The 19,628-nt window shown below is 37.9% G+C and overlaps 1 protein-coding gene across 5 annotated transcripts in view; it reads right to left on the reverse strand.

Annotated features, from left to right (window-relative positions):
* Positions 1 to 1,306: 1,306 nt before the first annotated feature.
* SLC25A14 (solute carrier family 25 member 14) overlaps positions 1,307 to 19,628 on the reverse strand; it is a 31,112-nt gene continuing 12,790 nt past the window's right edge. For all 5 annotated transcript variants that reach the window (XM_073879150.1, XM_025852578.2, XM_073879151.1 and 2 more), the window contains exons 7-11: positions 15,411 to 15,506; positions 10,525 to 10,649; positions 9,091 to 9,226; positions 2,718 to 2,798; positions 1,307 to 1,755 (exon numbers count right to left, since the gene is read on the reverse strand). In XM_073879150.1, the coding sequence (XP_073735251.1) occupies positions 1,714 to 1,755; positions 2,718 to 2,798; positions 9,091 to 9,226; positions 10,525 to 10,649; positions 15,411 to 15,506 (480 nt within the window). In that variant the 3' untranslated portion in view covers positions 1,307 to 1,713. The remainder of the gene's footprint in view (positions 1,756 to 2,717; positions 2,799 to 9,090; positions 9,227 to 10,524; positions 10,650 to 15,410; positions 15,507 to 19,628) is intronic.

Consider the following 19,628-nt stretch of genomic DNA (forward strand, 5'->3'; position numbering starts at 1 on the left):
GCACTTTGTTCATCTTTCACATAGTACTTAGTACCTACTATAATTATCTACTTACATATCTCTTTCTCCTCCTATAATGTGAGCTTGAAAACAGAGACTATCTCTTAACTTACTTTTATATTCCCAGCATCTAGGACATATTAGACACACAATAAATGTTTGTTGAACAAATCAATGAATGGATAAAGATGAAGAGCTAAACTATTCATTCCACAAATACTTTTTAATTTTTTAATGTAAATTCAATTAACATACACTGCATTACCAGTTTCAGAGGTAGAGTTCAGCAATCCATCAGTCTTATATAATACCCAGTGCTCACCACATCATGCACCCCCCCAATGTCCACCACCCAGCTATCCCATCCAGCAACCTTGCCCTCCCTCCAGTAACCCTCCCCTCCAGCAACCCTCAGTTTGTTTCCTATGATTTTTTTAATTTTTAAAAATTTTTATTTTATTTAAATTCAGTTAGCCAACATATAGTGCATCATTAGTTTCAGATGTAGCGCTCAATAACTTATCAGTTGCGTGTAACACCCATATCGTGTGCCCTCCTTAATGTCCATCACCCGATCACCCCAGCCCCCCAGCCCCCTTCCCTCCAGCAACCCTGTTTGTTTCCTAGAGTTGAGTCTCTCCTGGTTTGTCTCCCTCTCTGATGACTTCCCATTCAGTTTTCCCTCCCTTACCCTATGATCCTCTGCAATGTTTCTTATATTACACATATGACAGTGTTTCCTATGATTAAGAGTCTCTTAATGGCTCGTCTCCCTCTCTGATTTCATCTTGTTTTATTTTTCCCTCCCTTCCCCTATGATCCTGTTTTGTTTCTTAAATTCCACATATGAGTGAGATCATATGATACTTGTCTTTCTCTGATTGACTTATTTTGCTTAGCGTAATACCCAATACCCTCTAGTTCCATCCACAAATATTTGAGTGCCTACAACGTGCTAGGCACTTTTCTAGTCCAAGAAAGTAGCCAAAACTTTTTGCCTGTGAGACAATTAGAACCCTAGACACAAGGTTCTATTTTAAGCCTCTTTTTACATTTAATCTGTAGAAACTTCCAAATGAGCCACTTGTTTGGTTATTCATGCTGAGGAAAGAACCATTTACCAGATGTTTACAAGTAAGTAGCATTATGACAAGTGGCAGTGGGAAAACACAATGCACTTTGTCTATTCCCATAAATGTGCTTTAAGAGTCCAGACTCAATTTCATAGTAACCTTTATCACTTTCTGGAGAATGTAACTTAAATAGCTGGCAAAAGAGAAAGCAGTAAATGAAAACAAAGCGAAAGTGATTCTGCCAATAAATACTTTAATGAGAACCGAGGTCTGAAACATACATAGCAGTAACTGCCCTGGCCTATGCCTTCTGCTCTAGCCCAAGTCTGGGGCTAACCAACTACATTTAACCAACATTTGAAAAGAAGGCCATGTTGAATGTCATCCATCAGTATCCATCTTCATAGAAGATACCAATCTGGGGCCAGAGTCTCAATGTTAACACTTCCTCTCAGGGAAAAAGTTAACATGGTAACACAAACACATGAACAATTTTGAACCATCCTATAGTTCTTCCATCAGGAGGCTCCTGGGAGACCAGTGGTTCAGTAAACACAACTTTGTCAAAATACATTAGAACACAGAAAAAGGGAAAAGAGTAGAAAGGTTGGCAGGGCTTGGCTCACATATCATTCAGTCCTTAGATCTGAAGCCTCTTGAGCTGCTCGTATGTAATAAAAAACTGAAGAGTAAGTCATGGAAGATCACTGGATTGATAGTGAAAACCTAACCAAGTTCTAAAATTGTGTACTACATTCTCTTACATTGAGGTATTTAGCCTGGGCTCTTCTGAGTTGCACTTGCTTAAGTCTTTTTAAAAACAATACCTGGCAAGTCAAGCATGTGCTGAGTGCCCACCATGTACCCATTATGATTTGGCACGTAGTAATAAAAACAGATTAACATACTTATCGTCTTCAGGGGCAAACAGGACACATACAGACACACACACCCACCACTACCACCACCTCCACCCTGAAGAATATTAATGACAACATATAATTCCATGCTAAGAGTAACTGTTACAGACTTTAGGTGATTAGATCAATCCCAAGGAGGGAGAAGAGATACTATCTCCATCAACCTATAGTCTCTGCAAGGGCAAGGAATTATTTTTCAACCCTGCAATACTCACCACTGTACACATAAACTACACACAATATCCAATTCAACTCTCTGCACAGAGGAGGCACTCAAACACGGCTAAAGAAAGGAGATCCACCCATGAGGAAAAGAGCCCTACTTGGCCTGGATTCCTTTGCTCTAAGAGTGTTTTCTGTCTTATTATTTCCCATTACTTTGGTCCTATAGTTAGGAGTAGGAAATATGGACCACCTCAGCATGCACTTTCCTAGGGCAAATCCCAACAGGGTTTCCAAAAACTTCATAACCCCTTCCCGATTTGGTTGTACTTGTTTTGTTTTAAAGAGGAAATTTTGGTATATCTTTTCTGCTGCCTTCAGTTTGTACTAGACTCCAGCTGAAAGTCATTTCTCTATTAGTTCCATCCTCAATGGTCACAATTAGAATGCTTGAGTTTCTCACTTGCCTAAAGGTGTCAATAATGAAATTTTCCTTCCCATAATCTAGAATTACCTGGGAGCTTGAAGCATCTGATTTCATTGTCATATTCTAAAAGGATACAATGATGTTCCAGGGTCCAAGTCGAAGCCAGTTTGGCCAAAATCCTTTATAGAGTGCAAAAAATCCCTCATGTTTCCACATCTGAGGGATATAATAAAAAGAGTTATTTCCCCTTACTATTTACAACTGACAACAACTTTTATTTTAGTACTCCTCTTCCATGTCCCTCTCCAACAACTTACGGCTCCATGAATGCTGTTTTTCTAAAGACATACATTTTGAATTCGTATGTACTCTAAATCTACCTACTCATTCAACAAATATTTAAGCACCTTCTATATGCAAGGTACTCTTTCTTGATGCTTACTATACTCTTCTCTAGTTTACTATTATTACTATTGTAGTAATATTACTATTATAGTAAACCAGAGAAGTACCTGTGGCAGCCAGCCTCCAAGATGACCCCAATGAAAGCCACCGCCAGTTATTCATACCCTTGTGTAACCCCTCCCACAACATCCCAGGAGAGGTGTCACCAAGAGAATACAGCAGTACTCTGTCACCTCCATGTTATGTTGTAAAAGATGTTTTATATCTAAAAGGCTTTTGCTTCTTTTTCTCTCTTGAATTGTTCACAGTAGAGAAAGCCAGCTGTCCTGTCATGAGGAGAGGCCCAAATAGTGAGAAAATAAGGCTTCCTGCCAATAGCCACATGAGTGACCTTTGAAGCAGATATCCCAGCTCCAGCCAAGCCTTCAGATGGCTGCAGCCCTAGCTTGACATCTGACTATAATCTCATGAGAGAATCTAGGCTGAAATCATGGAGTTGGTTGCTTCTGAATTCCTGACCCACGGAACAGCGAGATAGTAAGTCTTTTTGGTTTTAAGGCACCGAGTTTTGGAGTGATTGGTTATACAGGAAGAGAGAACTTATACAGCTCCTCCCCTCATGGAGTGCATACTCTAGCAGAGCTGATAAACAAATACACAGATTGATATATATTATATTCAGAAATGATAAATTCTAGTAGGAAAATGGAAGTAGGGTAAGGGAATAGGGAGGTGGGTAAGTCACTATCCTTCTGTTTCATCAGAAACGTGACTACCTCATGTAAATGCTTTCAGGATTACATGAGGAACAATGTGAATTGCTTTGAGTTTAGGTTTCCTGTTTTATACAGTGGGAGCCCTACACACACCCACTGAGTGGTTATTAAAATTAAATGACAAATTATGCATACCAAAGGTCATAAACTGGTGGTGTGTGTTGAATTCAGCCAAAAGAAACAGTTCCTATTTAGTGGATGGACTGTTTTAAAATATCTATTAAGTAACTCCTGTATGTTAGGCACTGGGTCATTGAAAATGTTATTCTGCCCTTCCACTGGTAAAGTAAAATCCACCACTATACTAAAAAATGGATATATTTGGATAAGAAAATAATATGAGAATCCAAACTTATAAATATCCCCTATCCCATCCTATAGATTAGAATACTCAAGATAATTACCTCTACTAACCACTTTTTTCAATCCAACATTAACAGAATAAGGGCACTTTTTATAGAAACAGAGTGGTAATATGCTTCCCCCCAATGGGTTACCAGCAAATGTTGAAGGTCTCAGACCAAAATTAATGTTGGAAAATTGTGAAATTCAGCCAAAATAAAGCCCAGATGCAGATAACCTAGAGTTAGACTGCTAAAATGGCAAGAGACCTTAGAGATACAGTCCAATATAATAAATATAGTTAATTTATGTATTAAATTATAAATAGTGTCACTTTCCTGCCTGATGCTCTCCAATGGCTTCCCTGTGGATTTCATTCTAATTGCACATTTTCTTCGATGACCTGTAGGATCCTACATGATTCAGCCTCTGCCAGTCTCTCCAGTTTCATTTCCTGCTACTCTCTCCTTCATTTACCGCACTCAGCCACACCACCTTCTTTTTAATCCTTGAACATATCCAGTTCATTCCCAACTCAGGGCCTTTGTACCTGTTCCCTCTTTATGAAATGTTTTTCTCTCAGATTTTCATGTGGCCACCTTCTTCTCATCATTCAGACCTCTGCTCAAATGTCACCTCCTCACAGCCTTTTCCTGGCTAGCCTAGCTGAAGTACTTCCCTACCATCATTACCAAGTCACTGTTTCATGCTCTGTTAATGTCTTCATAGCATTTACTTCTATCTAAAATTATATTATTTTTTGTGTGCTTATTGTCTGTCTCCCCCAACTAGAATGTGCTCCCTGGGACAACAGGGACTATGTTTGTCTTGTTCACCATTATATCCCCACCACCTAACACTGTCTGCCACAAGAAAGTTCCCAATAAATACCTAAATGCGTTATTTGTTGAGTAAATGAACATACAAACACAGTGAGGATCTCTAACACTCCTGTGAGCCATATGAATCTTTAAAAAGCCCCAAAACAGTGACCAACTCCTTTAGAACATTAGGACTGGGAGGCCCACTTTTGGGCTTCAGGCAGTTGTGTGAAAACAAACAAGAACTTCTGTAGATAACAGAGACAACAGACTACCTCGTAAAGTTATGCATCCATTCAATGAATAATTTGCTGTGGATAAAGTGATAAGATGCACATAGCCCTGCCTTCATGGAACTTACAGTCTAGGGGGACAGACGGACATTAAATGCAATTACAATAAAATGTAACAAGTGTAAATAAATGTGATATAATCATACAATGGAATATTATCCAGCCATAAAAAGAAAAACAGAACGATACACACTACAACATGAATGAACCTTGAAACATTATGGTAAGTGAAAGAAGCCAGTCAAAAGGGTCACATAGTGTATGATTCCATTTATATGAGATGTCCAGAACAGGCAAATCTACAGAGACAGAAAGTAGATTAGTGGTATTTTAGGACTGGGAGGGAGGGAGGGAAAAGGGGGGTGATAACTAAAGGGTACAAGGTTTCTTTTTGAATTCATGAAAACTTTCTAAAATCAACTGTGGTGATAATGGTCACACATACCTGTGAATATACCAAAAGCCACTTTGTATAGGTAATTTTATGATATGTAAATTAGTTCTCAAAAAAGATGTCTTAAAAAATATAATAAAAGTTGACAGAGCAAGTACAAGAAACTATGTACACATAACCTGGTTCAACAGTCAGGGAAGGCCTTTATGAAAAAGTAATGAGATCTGAAGAACGAATAGGAGCTAGCCAAGTGAAAAGGATATTTAGGCTAGTGTGGGGACATCTAACAAAGTATGTGGCATAGATGAAAATTTGGGAATGAAAGAAAGTCTATCAGAACTTGTACAGTCCATCTGGAATGTAGAATAAAGATAGCAGCAATAAAGCTGTAGAAGGAAAAAGGGGCCAAATCATATAGAGCCTTGGGTCAATGAGAGGCCATTCCAAAGGTTTTAAGATAGAGGTGACAGAATAAGATTTGCTGCTGTTTGTTTCTATGTCAGGATGAATGCATAACTCCATTCACTAGTGCTCTGGGACTCTTACTGATGAAAAAAATAAAGCATGATGCGATTATATATAATGACAATATAGAGCAGTCATTATAAAGAATTTTAACAGCAAGTAAGTGAATGAGTGAGTAAATATAAGTAAAGATTACTGCCAATATGAAAATATGTTTCTGCCAATACAATACAACATGGTGGTTATATAAACTTTGGAATCAGACTCTGGTTTAAGTCCCAGATCTGCCACTTATTAGGTGTGTAATCTTGGGTAAATACTTAAGCCACTCTGACCTGAGTTCCCTTGTTTATAAAAATGGAAAACATATCTACTCCATAGGGTTACTGTGAGTTAAAGGATATACCACAGTGTGTGGCATTCACTAAATGCTACCTATTACTCTATTATTGTGCCTTCTATCTCCTCTTAACCAACCTTCTTGAAAGAGCATTTTACACTTGTCTACTTACCCTTGATTCCTATGTGTTTATCTGTTTCTATTAGAAGTGTCATGAAGGCTGAAACTTTTTGTTCACCCAACTAGAACAGCACCTGGCACTTAAGACTTAAACATTTTTGTATTCAATGAATAATTAAACACACTCCTCAATGCAATCTAGCTTTTGCAAACACCAACCCAGCAAACCTCTAGAGCATATTAAATCCAACAGATATTTTGTAGTTCTTATACTGGATCGATCTCTCTATTCCAGTTGGCATTCAATAAGTACTCATCTCTTCTTGAAACTCATTACTCCCTTGGCTTCCATGACTCTTCTAAGTTTCCCCATATCTTTTGACTGTTATCTTTTGGTTTCTTTCCTAGGTTCCCCACCTGCCAAGCCCTTAGCAATCGGTATTCCCCAGAGTTATTTCCTTGGCCCTACCTTTGTCCCTACACCAATTGTCAAGTGGAAGGATAAGCATGTCAGAAATATTGAGAGGCTTTTACCAAACGCTACTCCCCAGAGTCTGAGAATCACTTACTCTGTGAATCACTATTAATGGAAGGAGCTCATGATACTCTAGTGTGCTAGAAAGGCAAAAAAGTTGAGAACTCCTCTACCTTTTCTCCTTGGCTTTCCCTTGCACAGTTAGGTAACACCTGTACACTACTGATTCCCCAGGCTCCTATCTATACCCCCAAACTCTCCCCTGAGTTAAGACTAAGATATCCAAATAGATCCACTGGGTGTTCCTCATGCACTTCAAACTAAGTGTCCAAAACTGTACTGTCTCCCAAAAAACCTGCTCCTCTTCCTGTGATGCCTCTGTCAGTGAGTATCACCACATGGTCACCAAAACAAAAAAACCAGGAAGTTATATCTCTGACACCTCCTTTCTCCCACATCTCGCCACACCCAGTCAATCGAATCCTATTGATTTTATCAACTAAATTATTCTCAACTCCATCCCACCTTCTGTATCCCCACTACAATGCTCACGTTCAGGCTTCATTGCCTCTTAGATTACTATAAAAGCCCTCTAATCAGCTTCCCTATCTCTAAGTCAGTGTTTCTCAAAGTGTAGTACCCAGATCAGCAGCATCAATATTGCCTGAGAACTGTTAGAAATGCAAATTCTCAGGTCCTACTCCAGACCTACTGAATCAGAATCTGGTGATGGGGCCTCTGGTGACGGGGCCCAGCCAGCCATCTGCATTTTAATAAGCCCTCCAGGTAATAAGGTTCCATGTTAATGTCTTAAGAACCACTGCTCCAGGCTTATCCCCTTAGATTAATGACTTTCAACCTTAGGTGAACATTGCGATCATCTGAGGAGTTTTAAAAATACCTTCAACCTGGGTCCTACCCCCAGAAGTTCTGAGTTCACTGGTCTAAAAGGTAGACACAGGAGCTGTGAAAGTTCCCCAGGTGATTCCAACTGTGCATCAAAGACTGAGAACCACTATCTCAGATCCAGGCTCTACAAAGCCAAAGTGACCTAAAATACAAATCTGACTTGATTAAAATCTTTCAACAGCTCCTCATCAAGTAAAAAGAAAAAAGCCCAAGCACCTCAGCATAGCGCTCAATATCCTTTATAACCTAATTAACCCTTAGCCATCAACATGAGAAAAGCACTATAGTATAAAGCTTAAAAATGCTGGTTTGAAGCCAAATGGTCTGAGCTGAAATCCCACTAGCTGTGAAACCTTGGGCAGGTTAGTGCTTCAGGATCTACCTCATGGGGTAATGAGGATTAAGTGAATGAGTATATGTAAGTCTCATTAGGACGGTTTCTGATACACAGTAAAGCATTCAATGGACATGAGTTACTATTATTCAAGATGCCTATCCTAAACCTCCAAATTAGACTAAAATTCCCTCCCATAGGTCCCTGAGTTTATCACTTACCAAGCTGTTAGTTATCTGTTTGCACACCTGCAGTATACTCTAATTTCTCTGTATCTACAAAATGGTGCCTGGTAGATAATAAATGGTTGTTAAACTAAACTGACAGCAGCAGAGAAACCATATGGAAATGTCATACTTTAGCCACAAATTTGCTTTTTATAGAAGCATGATCACCAGTGATTACATAATACATTTGATATTCAGCTTCCTACAAACATAACAGCAGAAACTTTTCAAAGGCAAAACGTGAACAACAGCACAATACTAAACTGAAATTGAGTACTGGATTTTCTATTACAAGGTCTCCGTCTTGTCTGAAGCAGGCAAATGTGGGATGTTAAGTCCCTTCTATCAATAATTCTACATGGTGCTATCAAAGTATCCTGCAGTCTCAAGCATTCAACTTGGAATAATAATATTAAGGACCAATGTGTATCAGTAGATTGCCAAAGAGATAGCTTTTCTACCTGGGAACTACTCTGACAGGCTATTAAATATATACATCATGATTCTTCCATCTTCAAAATGATACATAGCAACTAAGAATAAGGACTAAATGTCTGAGATATCAAAGAAAATTAAAAAATGTAAAACAAGTCTACAGTGTATATACCTTTAAAATACCATCCAAAGTACCCTTGTAGAGGTCCACATGTCCCACGATTGCCCTCTGGTTCATCATGCGAGTTCGAACCACATCAACTGGATTGGAAGCCAGAGCCCCAGCCAAGCCACATGTAAAGCTGGAACTAAAGGTGAAAACTTTTAGACTGCCTCACTTCCAACCGTGACTAAACAGAAATTAAGCCAAACATAAATGCATGAATGTACAGTGAGTCAGACTCATCAGATAAAACCTGGCTCTTGCCCTTTCATTACAATCTAAAGAGAAACATTTTCTAAAGAAACATCACTCAAAAGTTATCTCCATGGGATGTCTGGCTGGCTCAGTCAGTAGAGTATGCAACTCTTGATCTCTGGGTAGTAAGTTTGAGCCCCATATTTACTTAAAAAGAAAATCTTAAAAAAAAGTTAGGGGCACCTGGGTGGCTCAATTGGTTGAGCTTCTGACTCTTGGTTTCAGCTCAGGTCATGATCTCATGGGTTGTGGAATCGAGCCCCTTGGGCTCCATGCACAGCAGGGAGTCTGCTTGGTGATTCTCTCCCTCTGCCCTCCCCCCACTCACTCACTTCCTCTCTCTAGAATGAATAGATAAATCTTTTTTAAAAAAATTTATCCCCTTCACTTTTTAATCCAAAACTCAGGGACGCCTGGGTGGCTCAGTTGGTTAAGCGACTGCCTTCAGCTCAGGTCATGATCTTGGAGTCCCGGGATCGAGTCCCACATCGGGCTCCCTGCTCAGCAGGGAGTCTGCTTCTCCCTCTGACCCTCCCCCCTCTCATGCTCGCTCTCTCTCTCTCATTCTCTCTCTTAAATAAATAAATAAATAAAATCTTTAAAAAAAAAAAAAACCAAAACTAAGCCTTGGGGGGGGCAATTTTTAAGTCTAGCAAGATCCCTAAGCAGAAAGTATCACACGTCATCTATTAGTTATATAAAGTTTTCATACCACAGCATCATATACCAAATGCATTTGAGCAGTAAAGTGTCATAAAAGTTGTAAGATGAAGAGAATGTAGATTGAGATTAGCAAGTTTTCAGCCCAAAACTGTGGTTTTGTTTCACAGGCCCTATAAATTTTCACTTTTTTCTCATTCTCATTGAGAAAAGTTTGCTTTCTGATCCAAAATTAACCAGAGCAAATAACAGATACGCTTAGATACAGAGGCTGTGTATGAACAAATGCAAATCCTACAGACATCTGATAGGCTGTTGTAATAGACACTGCTACCAAGTACCAAAGTACCCATAGCATCTGGGATCTCTGTGCAAGTACTGGAAGGCTCGAAGTTCTGGTGATAAGAAAGACGGGTATTTAGACCATCTGTACCTATTATTGATTCTATATAAGGACTTCAGTGAAAGATGCTTTTTGTGTTCAAAATAATGGAAATACAGAACAAGTACAACCTATCACACACTTACACAAAGTGAGTTAAAATTGTGTCTCCCATCACCCCTGACAGTATCAAGTGCTTCTTTGTAATATCATAGACCGGTAGCTCTACGCCCACAACGATGGCAGCCCGCTGAGCAGTTGGGACGACACCCTGCAAAACATAAGTGCTATTACACACCAAAGAAATACACAAGTAGTAACATAAGTCTAAAAGTGAACAAAATAGGTTGGAAGTTACAAAGTGACATAAAAATCCAAGTCTGAAGTACAGAGGTCATCCTTTCAAATCAGTGGCTAATAGTGGAACACTTACAAATCCCAATTCACTTACTGTACTAAAAATAAAATCATTGATATGACACCAAAAGCACAAGTGACAAAAGAAACAAAAATAAAACGGACTTCATCACAATTAAACATTTTTGTGATTCAAAGGATATCACCAAGAAAGTGAAAACACAGCCCACACAATGGGAGGAAATACTTGCAAATCATATATCTGATAAGGGGCTAGTAGCCAGAATATATAAAGAACTCTTACAACACAACAATAAAAAGACAAACAACCCAATTTAAAAATGGGCAAAATATCTGAATAGACATGTCCCCAAAGAAGATACACAAATGGACAATAAGCATTAAGAAAATATGTTCAACAGCATCAGTCATTAGAAAAGACAAATCAAAATCACAGTGACATACTACTACACACCAGTAGGATGGCTATAATAATAAGTATTGGTGACGATGTGGAGAAATTGAAACCCTTATACACTGCTGGTGGGAATGTAACATGGGGGGCAGCCACTGTGGAAAATACTTTGGGAATTCCTCAAGGAGTTAAATACAGAATTACTATATGACTTAGCAATTTCACACCAATTAATTATTATTCAGCTATAAAAAGAAGTACTGATAAATGCTAAAACACAGATGAAACTTGAAAACAGCATGCTAAATGAAAGAAGCCAGTCACAAATGCCATACATTTTATGATTCCATTTATCCAAAATGCCAGAATTGGCAAATCTAGAGAAACAGAAAGTAGATTAGTGGTTGTCTAGGGCTGGGAAGGTTGGGGGACATGGAAGTGATTGTTGATGGATAGGGGGTTTCTTTTAGTGGTGATGAAAATGTTCTAAACTTACACATTGGTGATGGCTGTACAAGTCTGTAAATAAACTAAAAACCATTAAATTACACACTTCAAGGGGCACCTGGGTGGCTTAGTCAGTTGAGTGTCCAACTCTTGATTTCAGCTCAGGTCATGATCTCAGGGCCATGAAATCAAGCCCTGTGTCCAGCTCCCTGCTCAGCGGGAAGTCTGCTTAGGATTCTCTCTCCCTCTTCCTCTGCTCACATGCCCACCACTCTTGCTCTCTCTCGTGTGCATGCACACGCTCACTCTCCAAAATAAATAAATAAATCTTTTAAAATTACACACTTCAAGATGATGATTTTTATGGTATGCAAATTATCTCAATAAAGATGTTAATTAAAAAAATAAAACCATGAAGCAAAAGTCAGTGGAGAGAGGAGAGCTTCCAAGTTTAATTTACAGAATTTTAAGATATGCAGAAAAGACACACCAGGATGACAGCAAAGGTATAATGCGGCCAGGGAGAAGGAAAGGCAAAGCGGTCCTCCTGTGGATGCTATCAGCATTTCACTCACCAGCAGAATGCCCTTATCACAAATCATGTTACAACACAGGGCTGCTAGAACTTTAAACGTCACATTTTTGAAGAATATTAATGACACAAGAAAATGCTGGTAACATTAAAGAAGGCAAGACATATAGCATTATTCTAACTTTGGGGAAAAGGATATATGCACAAACACCAAATTTTTATAAAGGATTAGAAGAAAATATACCAAAATATTTTTCTTTATCTGGAATTAGGGTAACTGATAAGTTAATTTTTATTTTTATGCCTTTCTTATATTTTAAAAAATTCACAATGAATGTTTTACTTTTATAACTCTGTTTAAATATCATTTGAAATTGAAAATACACCATGGGAACAACTGCTTTCTTGGATATCTGTTATATTAAAGTGCTCAATCATCTATAAGTTGCCAAACTCAATTTATAAAATGGAAGTGATATAGCTGTGCCATCACCAGGAGATGTCTGATTCTGCTGATCAGGCTGGCTGGCCCAACAGTGCCTTTTCTCTGACCTTTCCACCTGCTCAACTGCGTTAGAAGATGATCTTCACAGAAGACAACCTTGCTGAATAGTAAGGCCCCAAACAGGAGCCCATAGGCCAAATACAGGCCACAAAAATGTTGTGTGTGGCCTACACTGTATTTCTAGAAGGATGAATTACCTGTAATTCATCACCTATAAAAAACAGGATACTTCACATAGGAATAAAGATCTCCAGCTTCTCTTGAAAGCCCAGAAAATTTGGCCACTGGATTCCCATCATGCATGACAACAATGAACAGGGCAGGTGATCTCCAGTTCACCAGAGTCTCCATCACTCTCTACAGTCTCTCCAACTCTGATATAAGTACCAGTTACACTTTGTTACTGCACTTGTGCTGTTATTTCTTACAATGGAGTTAGAAAATAAAATGTTTCCAGTACCCACCCATGTGAAAATCAAAGCAGAAAAATAAAACACTAACAAAGAAGACCATGTGTTTGAAGACAAATGCAAACCTATTTCCTTGTTCAAGTGAAAAAATACTCCTGTATTTTAACATGCAAATAATACATGTCTGTGTCAAAAGAATACATAACACAATGTACTTCACTTCTTTATCTTACATGCCTGGATGATGTGAGCAGCCTGGATCATAAAAGTAGCTATGCTCCATTCCTCAAAATATTAAACACAGAATTACCATATGATCCAGCACAAAAGAACTGAAATCAGAGTCTCGAAGAGATATTTGCACACCCATATTCAGAGTAGCATAATTCACAAGAACCAAGATACAGAAACAATCTACATGCCCATTAACAGATGACCGGATAAATAAAATGTGGCATATACATACAATGGAAGATCATTCAGCCTTAAGAAAGGAAGGACATGTGACAACATGAATGAACCTGGAGGACATTATGCTAAGTAAAATAAACCAGTAACAAAAACACAAATACTGTATGATTCCACTTACATGAGGTACCCAGAAAAGCCAAATTCATAGAGACAGATTGGAGGATGGTCGCCAGGGGCTAGGGGCAGGGGGAAATGGGGAGGAGTTGTTTAATGGGTATGGAGTTCCAATTTTACAAGATGAAAAGAGTTCCAGAGACTGGCTGAATAACAATGTATATGTACTTAACACTACTGAACTGTATACTTAAAAATGGTTAAGATGGTAAGTTTTATGTTGTATGTATTTTACAATTAAAATTTTTAATTAAAAATAAAGTAGCTATGTTCCCCTGACAAAATCTCCCTGCTATATTTATTGCTCTTTGTCTTCCCCTTGGCATTAGTTTGTGAAAAATTTCTAGTTCGGTCCATTTTCTGGTTTTAAATTAAACTAATCAAGAAAGTGCACCCTGTTATCAAAAAGCAAACCTCACGGATCATTAATGGATGCTAAGACCATTAGGTGAGAGGTTATTAAATAACAGGATATATGCACATTGCTAGAATATCATCCTACAGATTACCTGCTAATTACAAAGTGAGAAAAGTTAAATCTTTTACGATGGTGAGATCTGGTGGACATCGTCTTAACAAGTAATCAAATTCAGCATCATTAATTGTGGGACAACCTAACATGTGCTTCATGCTGTGATGCAATATGAAATATACAGTGTCACCTATGAAGTTCTCGTACCAAAATGTTTAACGTGAATCTAATCAAGCCAACAGACCTAACTTCCAGTTTGCAGGAAAAACAGGGGAAATATTCTGTAAGAAAACTGGCCTGGTCTCATCAATAAAGGAAATCTGAATATAAACTAGATGTTACATATTAGGGACTTGTTAATTTTCTTAGGTGTGATAATGATATTGTTATTATGTATTACTATGTGGGAAAATGTCCTTACTCCTAGGAGATGCATAATGAACTATTTAGGAGAGTACAGGATGTCTGCAACTTCCTTTCAAATAGTTTAACAAAAAAAGAAACACAAAAAACAAAGAATGTGTGTGTGTTTATCTGTGTATACACATACACACAGATAAAGCAAATATAGCCAGACTATAACAGTCATTTAATCTGGGTATGTTCTGTTCTTTTCAACATTTCTGTATGTTTGAAAATTTTTATAGGAAGTTCGGGGAAAATATAAAGGAAGGAAAAAACAAAGCTCTCTTCTTTAAGAGCCTATTAATGGATTTCCCATTCTACTCTCTCTGCATATTCTGCTAGTAGTCTTACTTAGTATTACAATATTAAGTGATTAAAATAAGATAAAAAGTTATAGGAACAATAAAAAAGGAGTATAGATAAAAAACTGGAAGACGACAAAAAGTTAACAGTGATTACCTCTAGCTACTGAGACTACTGGGTTTTTTCTCTTCTATAGATTTCAAAATTTTTTTGTACAATTTTTACTTTCTATAAGGTTAAAAAAGTTGTTTTAGGTAAACAGAGACTATCATAAACATATACTGCTGTGTTAGTACAAAACTAGCAAAAATATATTTTGAAGAACTAAATTCACTGTCAATTTGAGCAAACCAAATGGCTACCTCAAATAATATAATAACCTTCTCTCAAACAACCCCCAAACATTAAGCAGAAATAAAGACAACTGGTAAGTTTTGGCCCTTTCATAGGTGATAAGAAGTTTCTTACCTTATCTTCTGGGTTACCAAGAATCTTAAACAGTGTAAGATGACAATTCATAATTTTACGGCTCTATATAAAAAGTATTCTTTGCAAAGTATAGGAAATGGGCATAAAATAATACCAGGAAAAGAGTACTCACCCTCCACAGACCCCTGGTACCTTCTTGTTGGTATATATCGATGAAGCTGCCGATCATGCTGCCCTGGAACAAACTCCCCTGGGCCTGCATTCGAATCTAAAATAAGAAGATTCTTACTCTTTGTTTTAACAGAGACCAAAATGAGATGTTTCACTTACTCAAAATAAAGAGAACAGTATTTGGGAATTATCAGAACTATTAGCCTGCTATGATGATGAAATTAATGGCAAACTATATATTTGAAAAATGTAATTTGTGTCAAAGAATATTTTATAAAAATTTATAAAAATTTTCATGAGCCTCACATCCCTCATACTAAGTCCATCAATTCTGGAGTTGAAAGAAAATTTGCAGGAAAGAGAGAACAAGTACTCAATGAGGGTAGAAAATAATTCATCTAAAATGTGTTCAGTTTAGTAAAAAACTAGAAACAATCTGCAGGTCTAAAAGCAAAAACAAAGGACTGGTTGCATAAATTATGATATGTCCATTTATGCAGCCATCAAATTTTGTTGTAGAATATCTGTTCACATTGGAAAATGTCAACAATTAACTGCTACATAGAAAAAGCATGTTGCAGAGCAGTATGCATGGTATGTCATTTTTATTAAAACATGTAAACTAATGGGATGCCTAGCTGACTCAGTTGGTAGAGCATGAGACTTTTTTTATACTTTTTAAGATTTATTTATTTGAGAGAGAGTGTGCATGTGCATGAGTGGGGGTAGGGAGAGAAGGAGAGAGAGCGAGAATTTCAAGCAGACTTCCTGTTGAGTGCAGAGCCTGATACGTATGAGGCTTCATCCCACCACCCTGAGATCACGACCTGAGCATAAATCAAGAGTCGGATGCTTAACCGACTGAGCCACCCAGGCGCTCTGAGCATGCAACTCTTTTATCTCAGGGTTCTGAGTTCAGCCCCAGGTTAGGTGTAGAGACTACTTAAAAATAAAATCTTTAGGGGCACCTGGGTGGCTCAGTCGGTTAAGTGTCTGTCTTTGGCTCAGGTCATGATCCCAGGGTCCTGAGATCAAGCCCCACATCGGGCTCCCTGCTCAGGGAGCCTGCTTCTCCTTCTCCCTCTGCTGTTCCCCCTGCTTGTGCTCTCTCTCTCTCTCAAATAAATAAATAAAATCATTAAAAATAAATGAAGAAAAAAATAAAACCCTTAAAAAAAACCGATGTAAACTTAAAAATAACTATGCACAGCAAAGAGACTGGATGAACATATACACACCCAAATGTAGACAGTGGTTTAAGTCTGAATAAGTGAGCATTTTCCTCTTTTGTGTTTTTCTGCCTTCTACTTTTTTCTACACTGAACATGCATTCTTTATGTAATTATTAAAAGCAAAAAATTTTAAAATATTTCATGCTTACAAGACCTTAAATAGAATTCTATTTGTAAAAAGCATGATACTGTATTCTGCAAAGTAGCCTTTGAGAGGTGCAAAAAAGTAGAGCTAACATTAAAAAGCCCTGTGAAAGATTTGGTACAATTTCCCACTGACTGCACACTTAGAATCATAGTAGTCAGTCACTAAATATTAGTGGCCCAGATGTGGCCTGATTTTCATGACGTGCAACTCCAGGTTTCAGTAAATGTCTCTGGGAAATCATGAAATAGCATGTTTTTATGTGGAAAGTCAATTGCTACTAAGAGTTTTGAAATAAAAACCTAAACTCAATAGACCAACCATGAGAGACGATGGACTCTGAAAAACAAACTGAGGGTTCTAGAGGGGAGGGGGGTAGGGGGATGGGTTAGCCTGGTGATGGGTATTAAAGAGGGTACGTTCTGCGTGGAGCACTGGGTGTTATGCACAAACAATGAATCATGGAACACTACATCCAAAACTAATGATGTAATGTATAGTGATTAACATAACAATAAAAAATTAAAAAAAAAACTAAACTCAAATAAATTGGAATAGAAACTGTCACAAAGACAAATGGAAACTACAAATATCCTACTCTAAGTAGGCGATTTCTTGAAGGAGGGGATTCCTGAGCAGGGCTGGGACTATGGTGAGGTAAGTGTGGCACTTTCCTCTAACACAAAATGTAGGAGGAGGACTCAAAAAACCTCAGTAATCCAGACAAATAATAATGCAATATTTCAAAACATGAAAATTTATGCACAAAACCCACAATGAACCAAATATCAAAACCGTAGTTAACTAAAGACAGGATCCAAAGGGGTGAGATTTGGGTGAGGTGAGATGAATTATACAAAATATTGGTATTTTATTCATCATGAGTATTTTGCATTCATTTTAGTTTTTGAAAAATATTGCATAAAAGTGTTATTTCTCTTGATTACTGAGTTTTTGGTGTCCCCTTCCATTTTGCATCCAAGGGAATACCTCATTTGTCCTAGTCCTGTCCCTGCTCCTGAGCAGCCTTGAAGGATAAATTCATGAAGAAAGGGGGAAAAGGCATTACAGTCAGAAAGACAGCTACATACACAAAGGCAAGGAAGTAACACAAAAGAAATCAGAGACAAAGTTGTCCAAGGATATGTGAAAGGAGTGAACAGCTCAAGTGTGATTAGAGATGCTATATTGATGCTATATTGGTACTGTCACGGTCTAAGTTTGTGATTCTCCCCATCCCTAGCACCTTCAGCCCTACCTATGTATAAGAAAGGAAAAGGGAGATAATAGCATTGGTCCATGGTTGTAATTGTACCAGGCAGGTCAGAGGGACAGGAACTTGAAGCAAATCACTTAGGTGATTAAATCGAGGATCCAGATGGATAAGAAAGGAAGCTTTAGGGAGTTAAGTATTATTGTTCTTTGAAAAGGTCAAGTGTAATTATATTGCAAATGTTCTGGACTTTTAGGATACAATCAATTCTCCTCATAAATATTTGCTCTATAAACCTAAAGTGATATAAAAATTCTGTAGCTACATTACTCTCAGTTTAACCCAGAAAGATAATGTCATATCTTTTCTCCATCAACCATCGCTGGTTTCTTTCATGTGTGCTGTTTCAAGTCACTCTCTCAGTTCTCAAAATTCTCTGAATTGCAATAGATCTCTTTCACTAACCTAGTCACCTGTGGTTTCGAATAAATAAAGCATATGTCCTCTTTTTTCTCACATTTCCCCTAAAATAAATCACAAAAACTTAGGGACCCTCTCAGACATTATAATCATATATTTACTGCTTTTAATTAATCATAAGTTTAAATAAGTTATTAACTTCGCAGAAAATGTGTACCACTTTATGAGATAAAATGAGTATTGATATTATTAAATGTTTCATCCTGTTTTGATAAAATCTGAAAGAAATCCAATTATATTTTTAAAAATCAACACCACTGGGGCGCCTGGGTGGCTCAGTCGTTAAGCGTCTGCCTTTGGCTCAGGTCATGATCCCAGGGTCCTGGGATCGAACCCCGCATCAGGTTCCCTGCTCAGCAGGAAGCCTGCTTCTCCCCCTCCCACTCTCCCTGCTTGTGTTCCCTCTCTCGCTATGTCTCTGTCAAATAAATAAATAAAATCTTTAAAAAATCAACACCACTAATCTATGCTGTTCTAGTTCTGAATTCAAAATATCCCAACACAGACCAAAATATACCATTTTAAAGCCAAATCTCACCTTTAATGGAAATATAGGTAAGACAAGAAAAGACAGATGCATTATAGATTAAGGTACCTCAATTAGCTATTAAAGGAGGCTTCTCCAAAAACTGTATTTTGATTTATCCCTTTGTCCGGTACCCCAGATTACACCACAGGTCAATATACCATACTAAGATTTGAAATATGTGGGGAATATGCCTTTCTTTTGTAAAGTGGAGAAAGAACTTTTAAAAACACAAATTTGGGATGCCTGGGTGGCTCAGTTGGTTAAGCGTCTGCCTTCGGCTCAGGTCATGATACCAGAGTCCAGGGATCGAGTCCCACATTGGGCTCTTTGCTCAGTGGGGAGCCTGTTTCTCCCTCTGCCTGCTGCTCCCCCTGCTTGTGTGCGCTCTCTCTGACAAATAAATAAATTTAAAAAAAACACACATTCATTCTCAGATCAATTTTAGAAGAAAACAAATGGAAGTAAGGGATCTAGAAACTGATTCCCTTAAAATTGCATAGTCCTTGGAAAGAATCTTACAGGTGTTTGCGTACTCTAATTTAAAGACCAATGGATTAATGCATATCATAATAAATTGACTACTATTTACTGAGCACCTATATCTACCAAGTATGATAGGC

Source organism: Callorhinus ursinus, unplaced genomic scaffold, assembly GCF_003265705.2.
Source record: "Callorhinus ursinus isolate GAN/ISIS: 27379988/994484 unplaced genomic scaffold, GSC_fseal_2.0 scaffold33, whole genome shotgun sequence".
Lineage (NCBI taxonomy): Eukaryota > Metazoa > Chordata > Mammalia > Carnivora > Otariidae > Callorhinus > Callorhinus ursinus.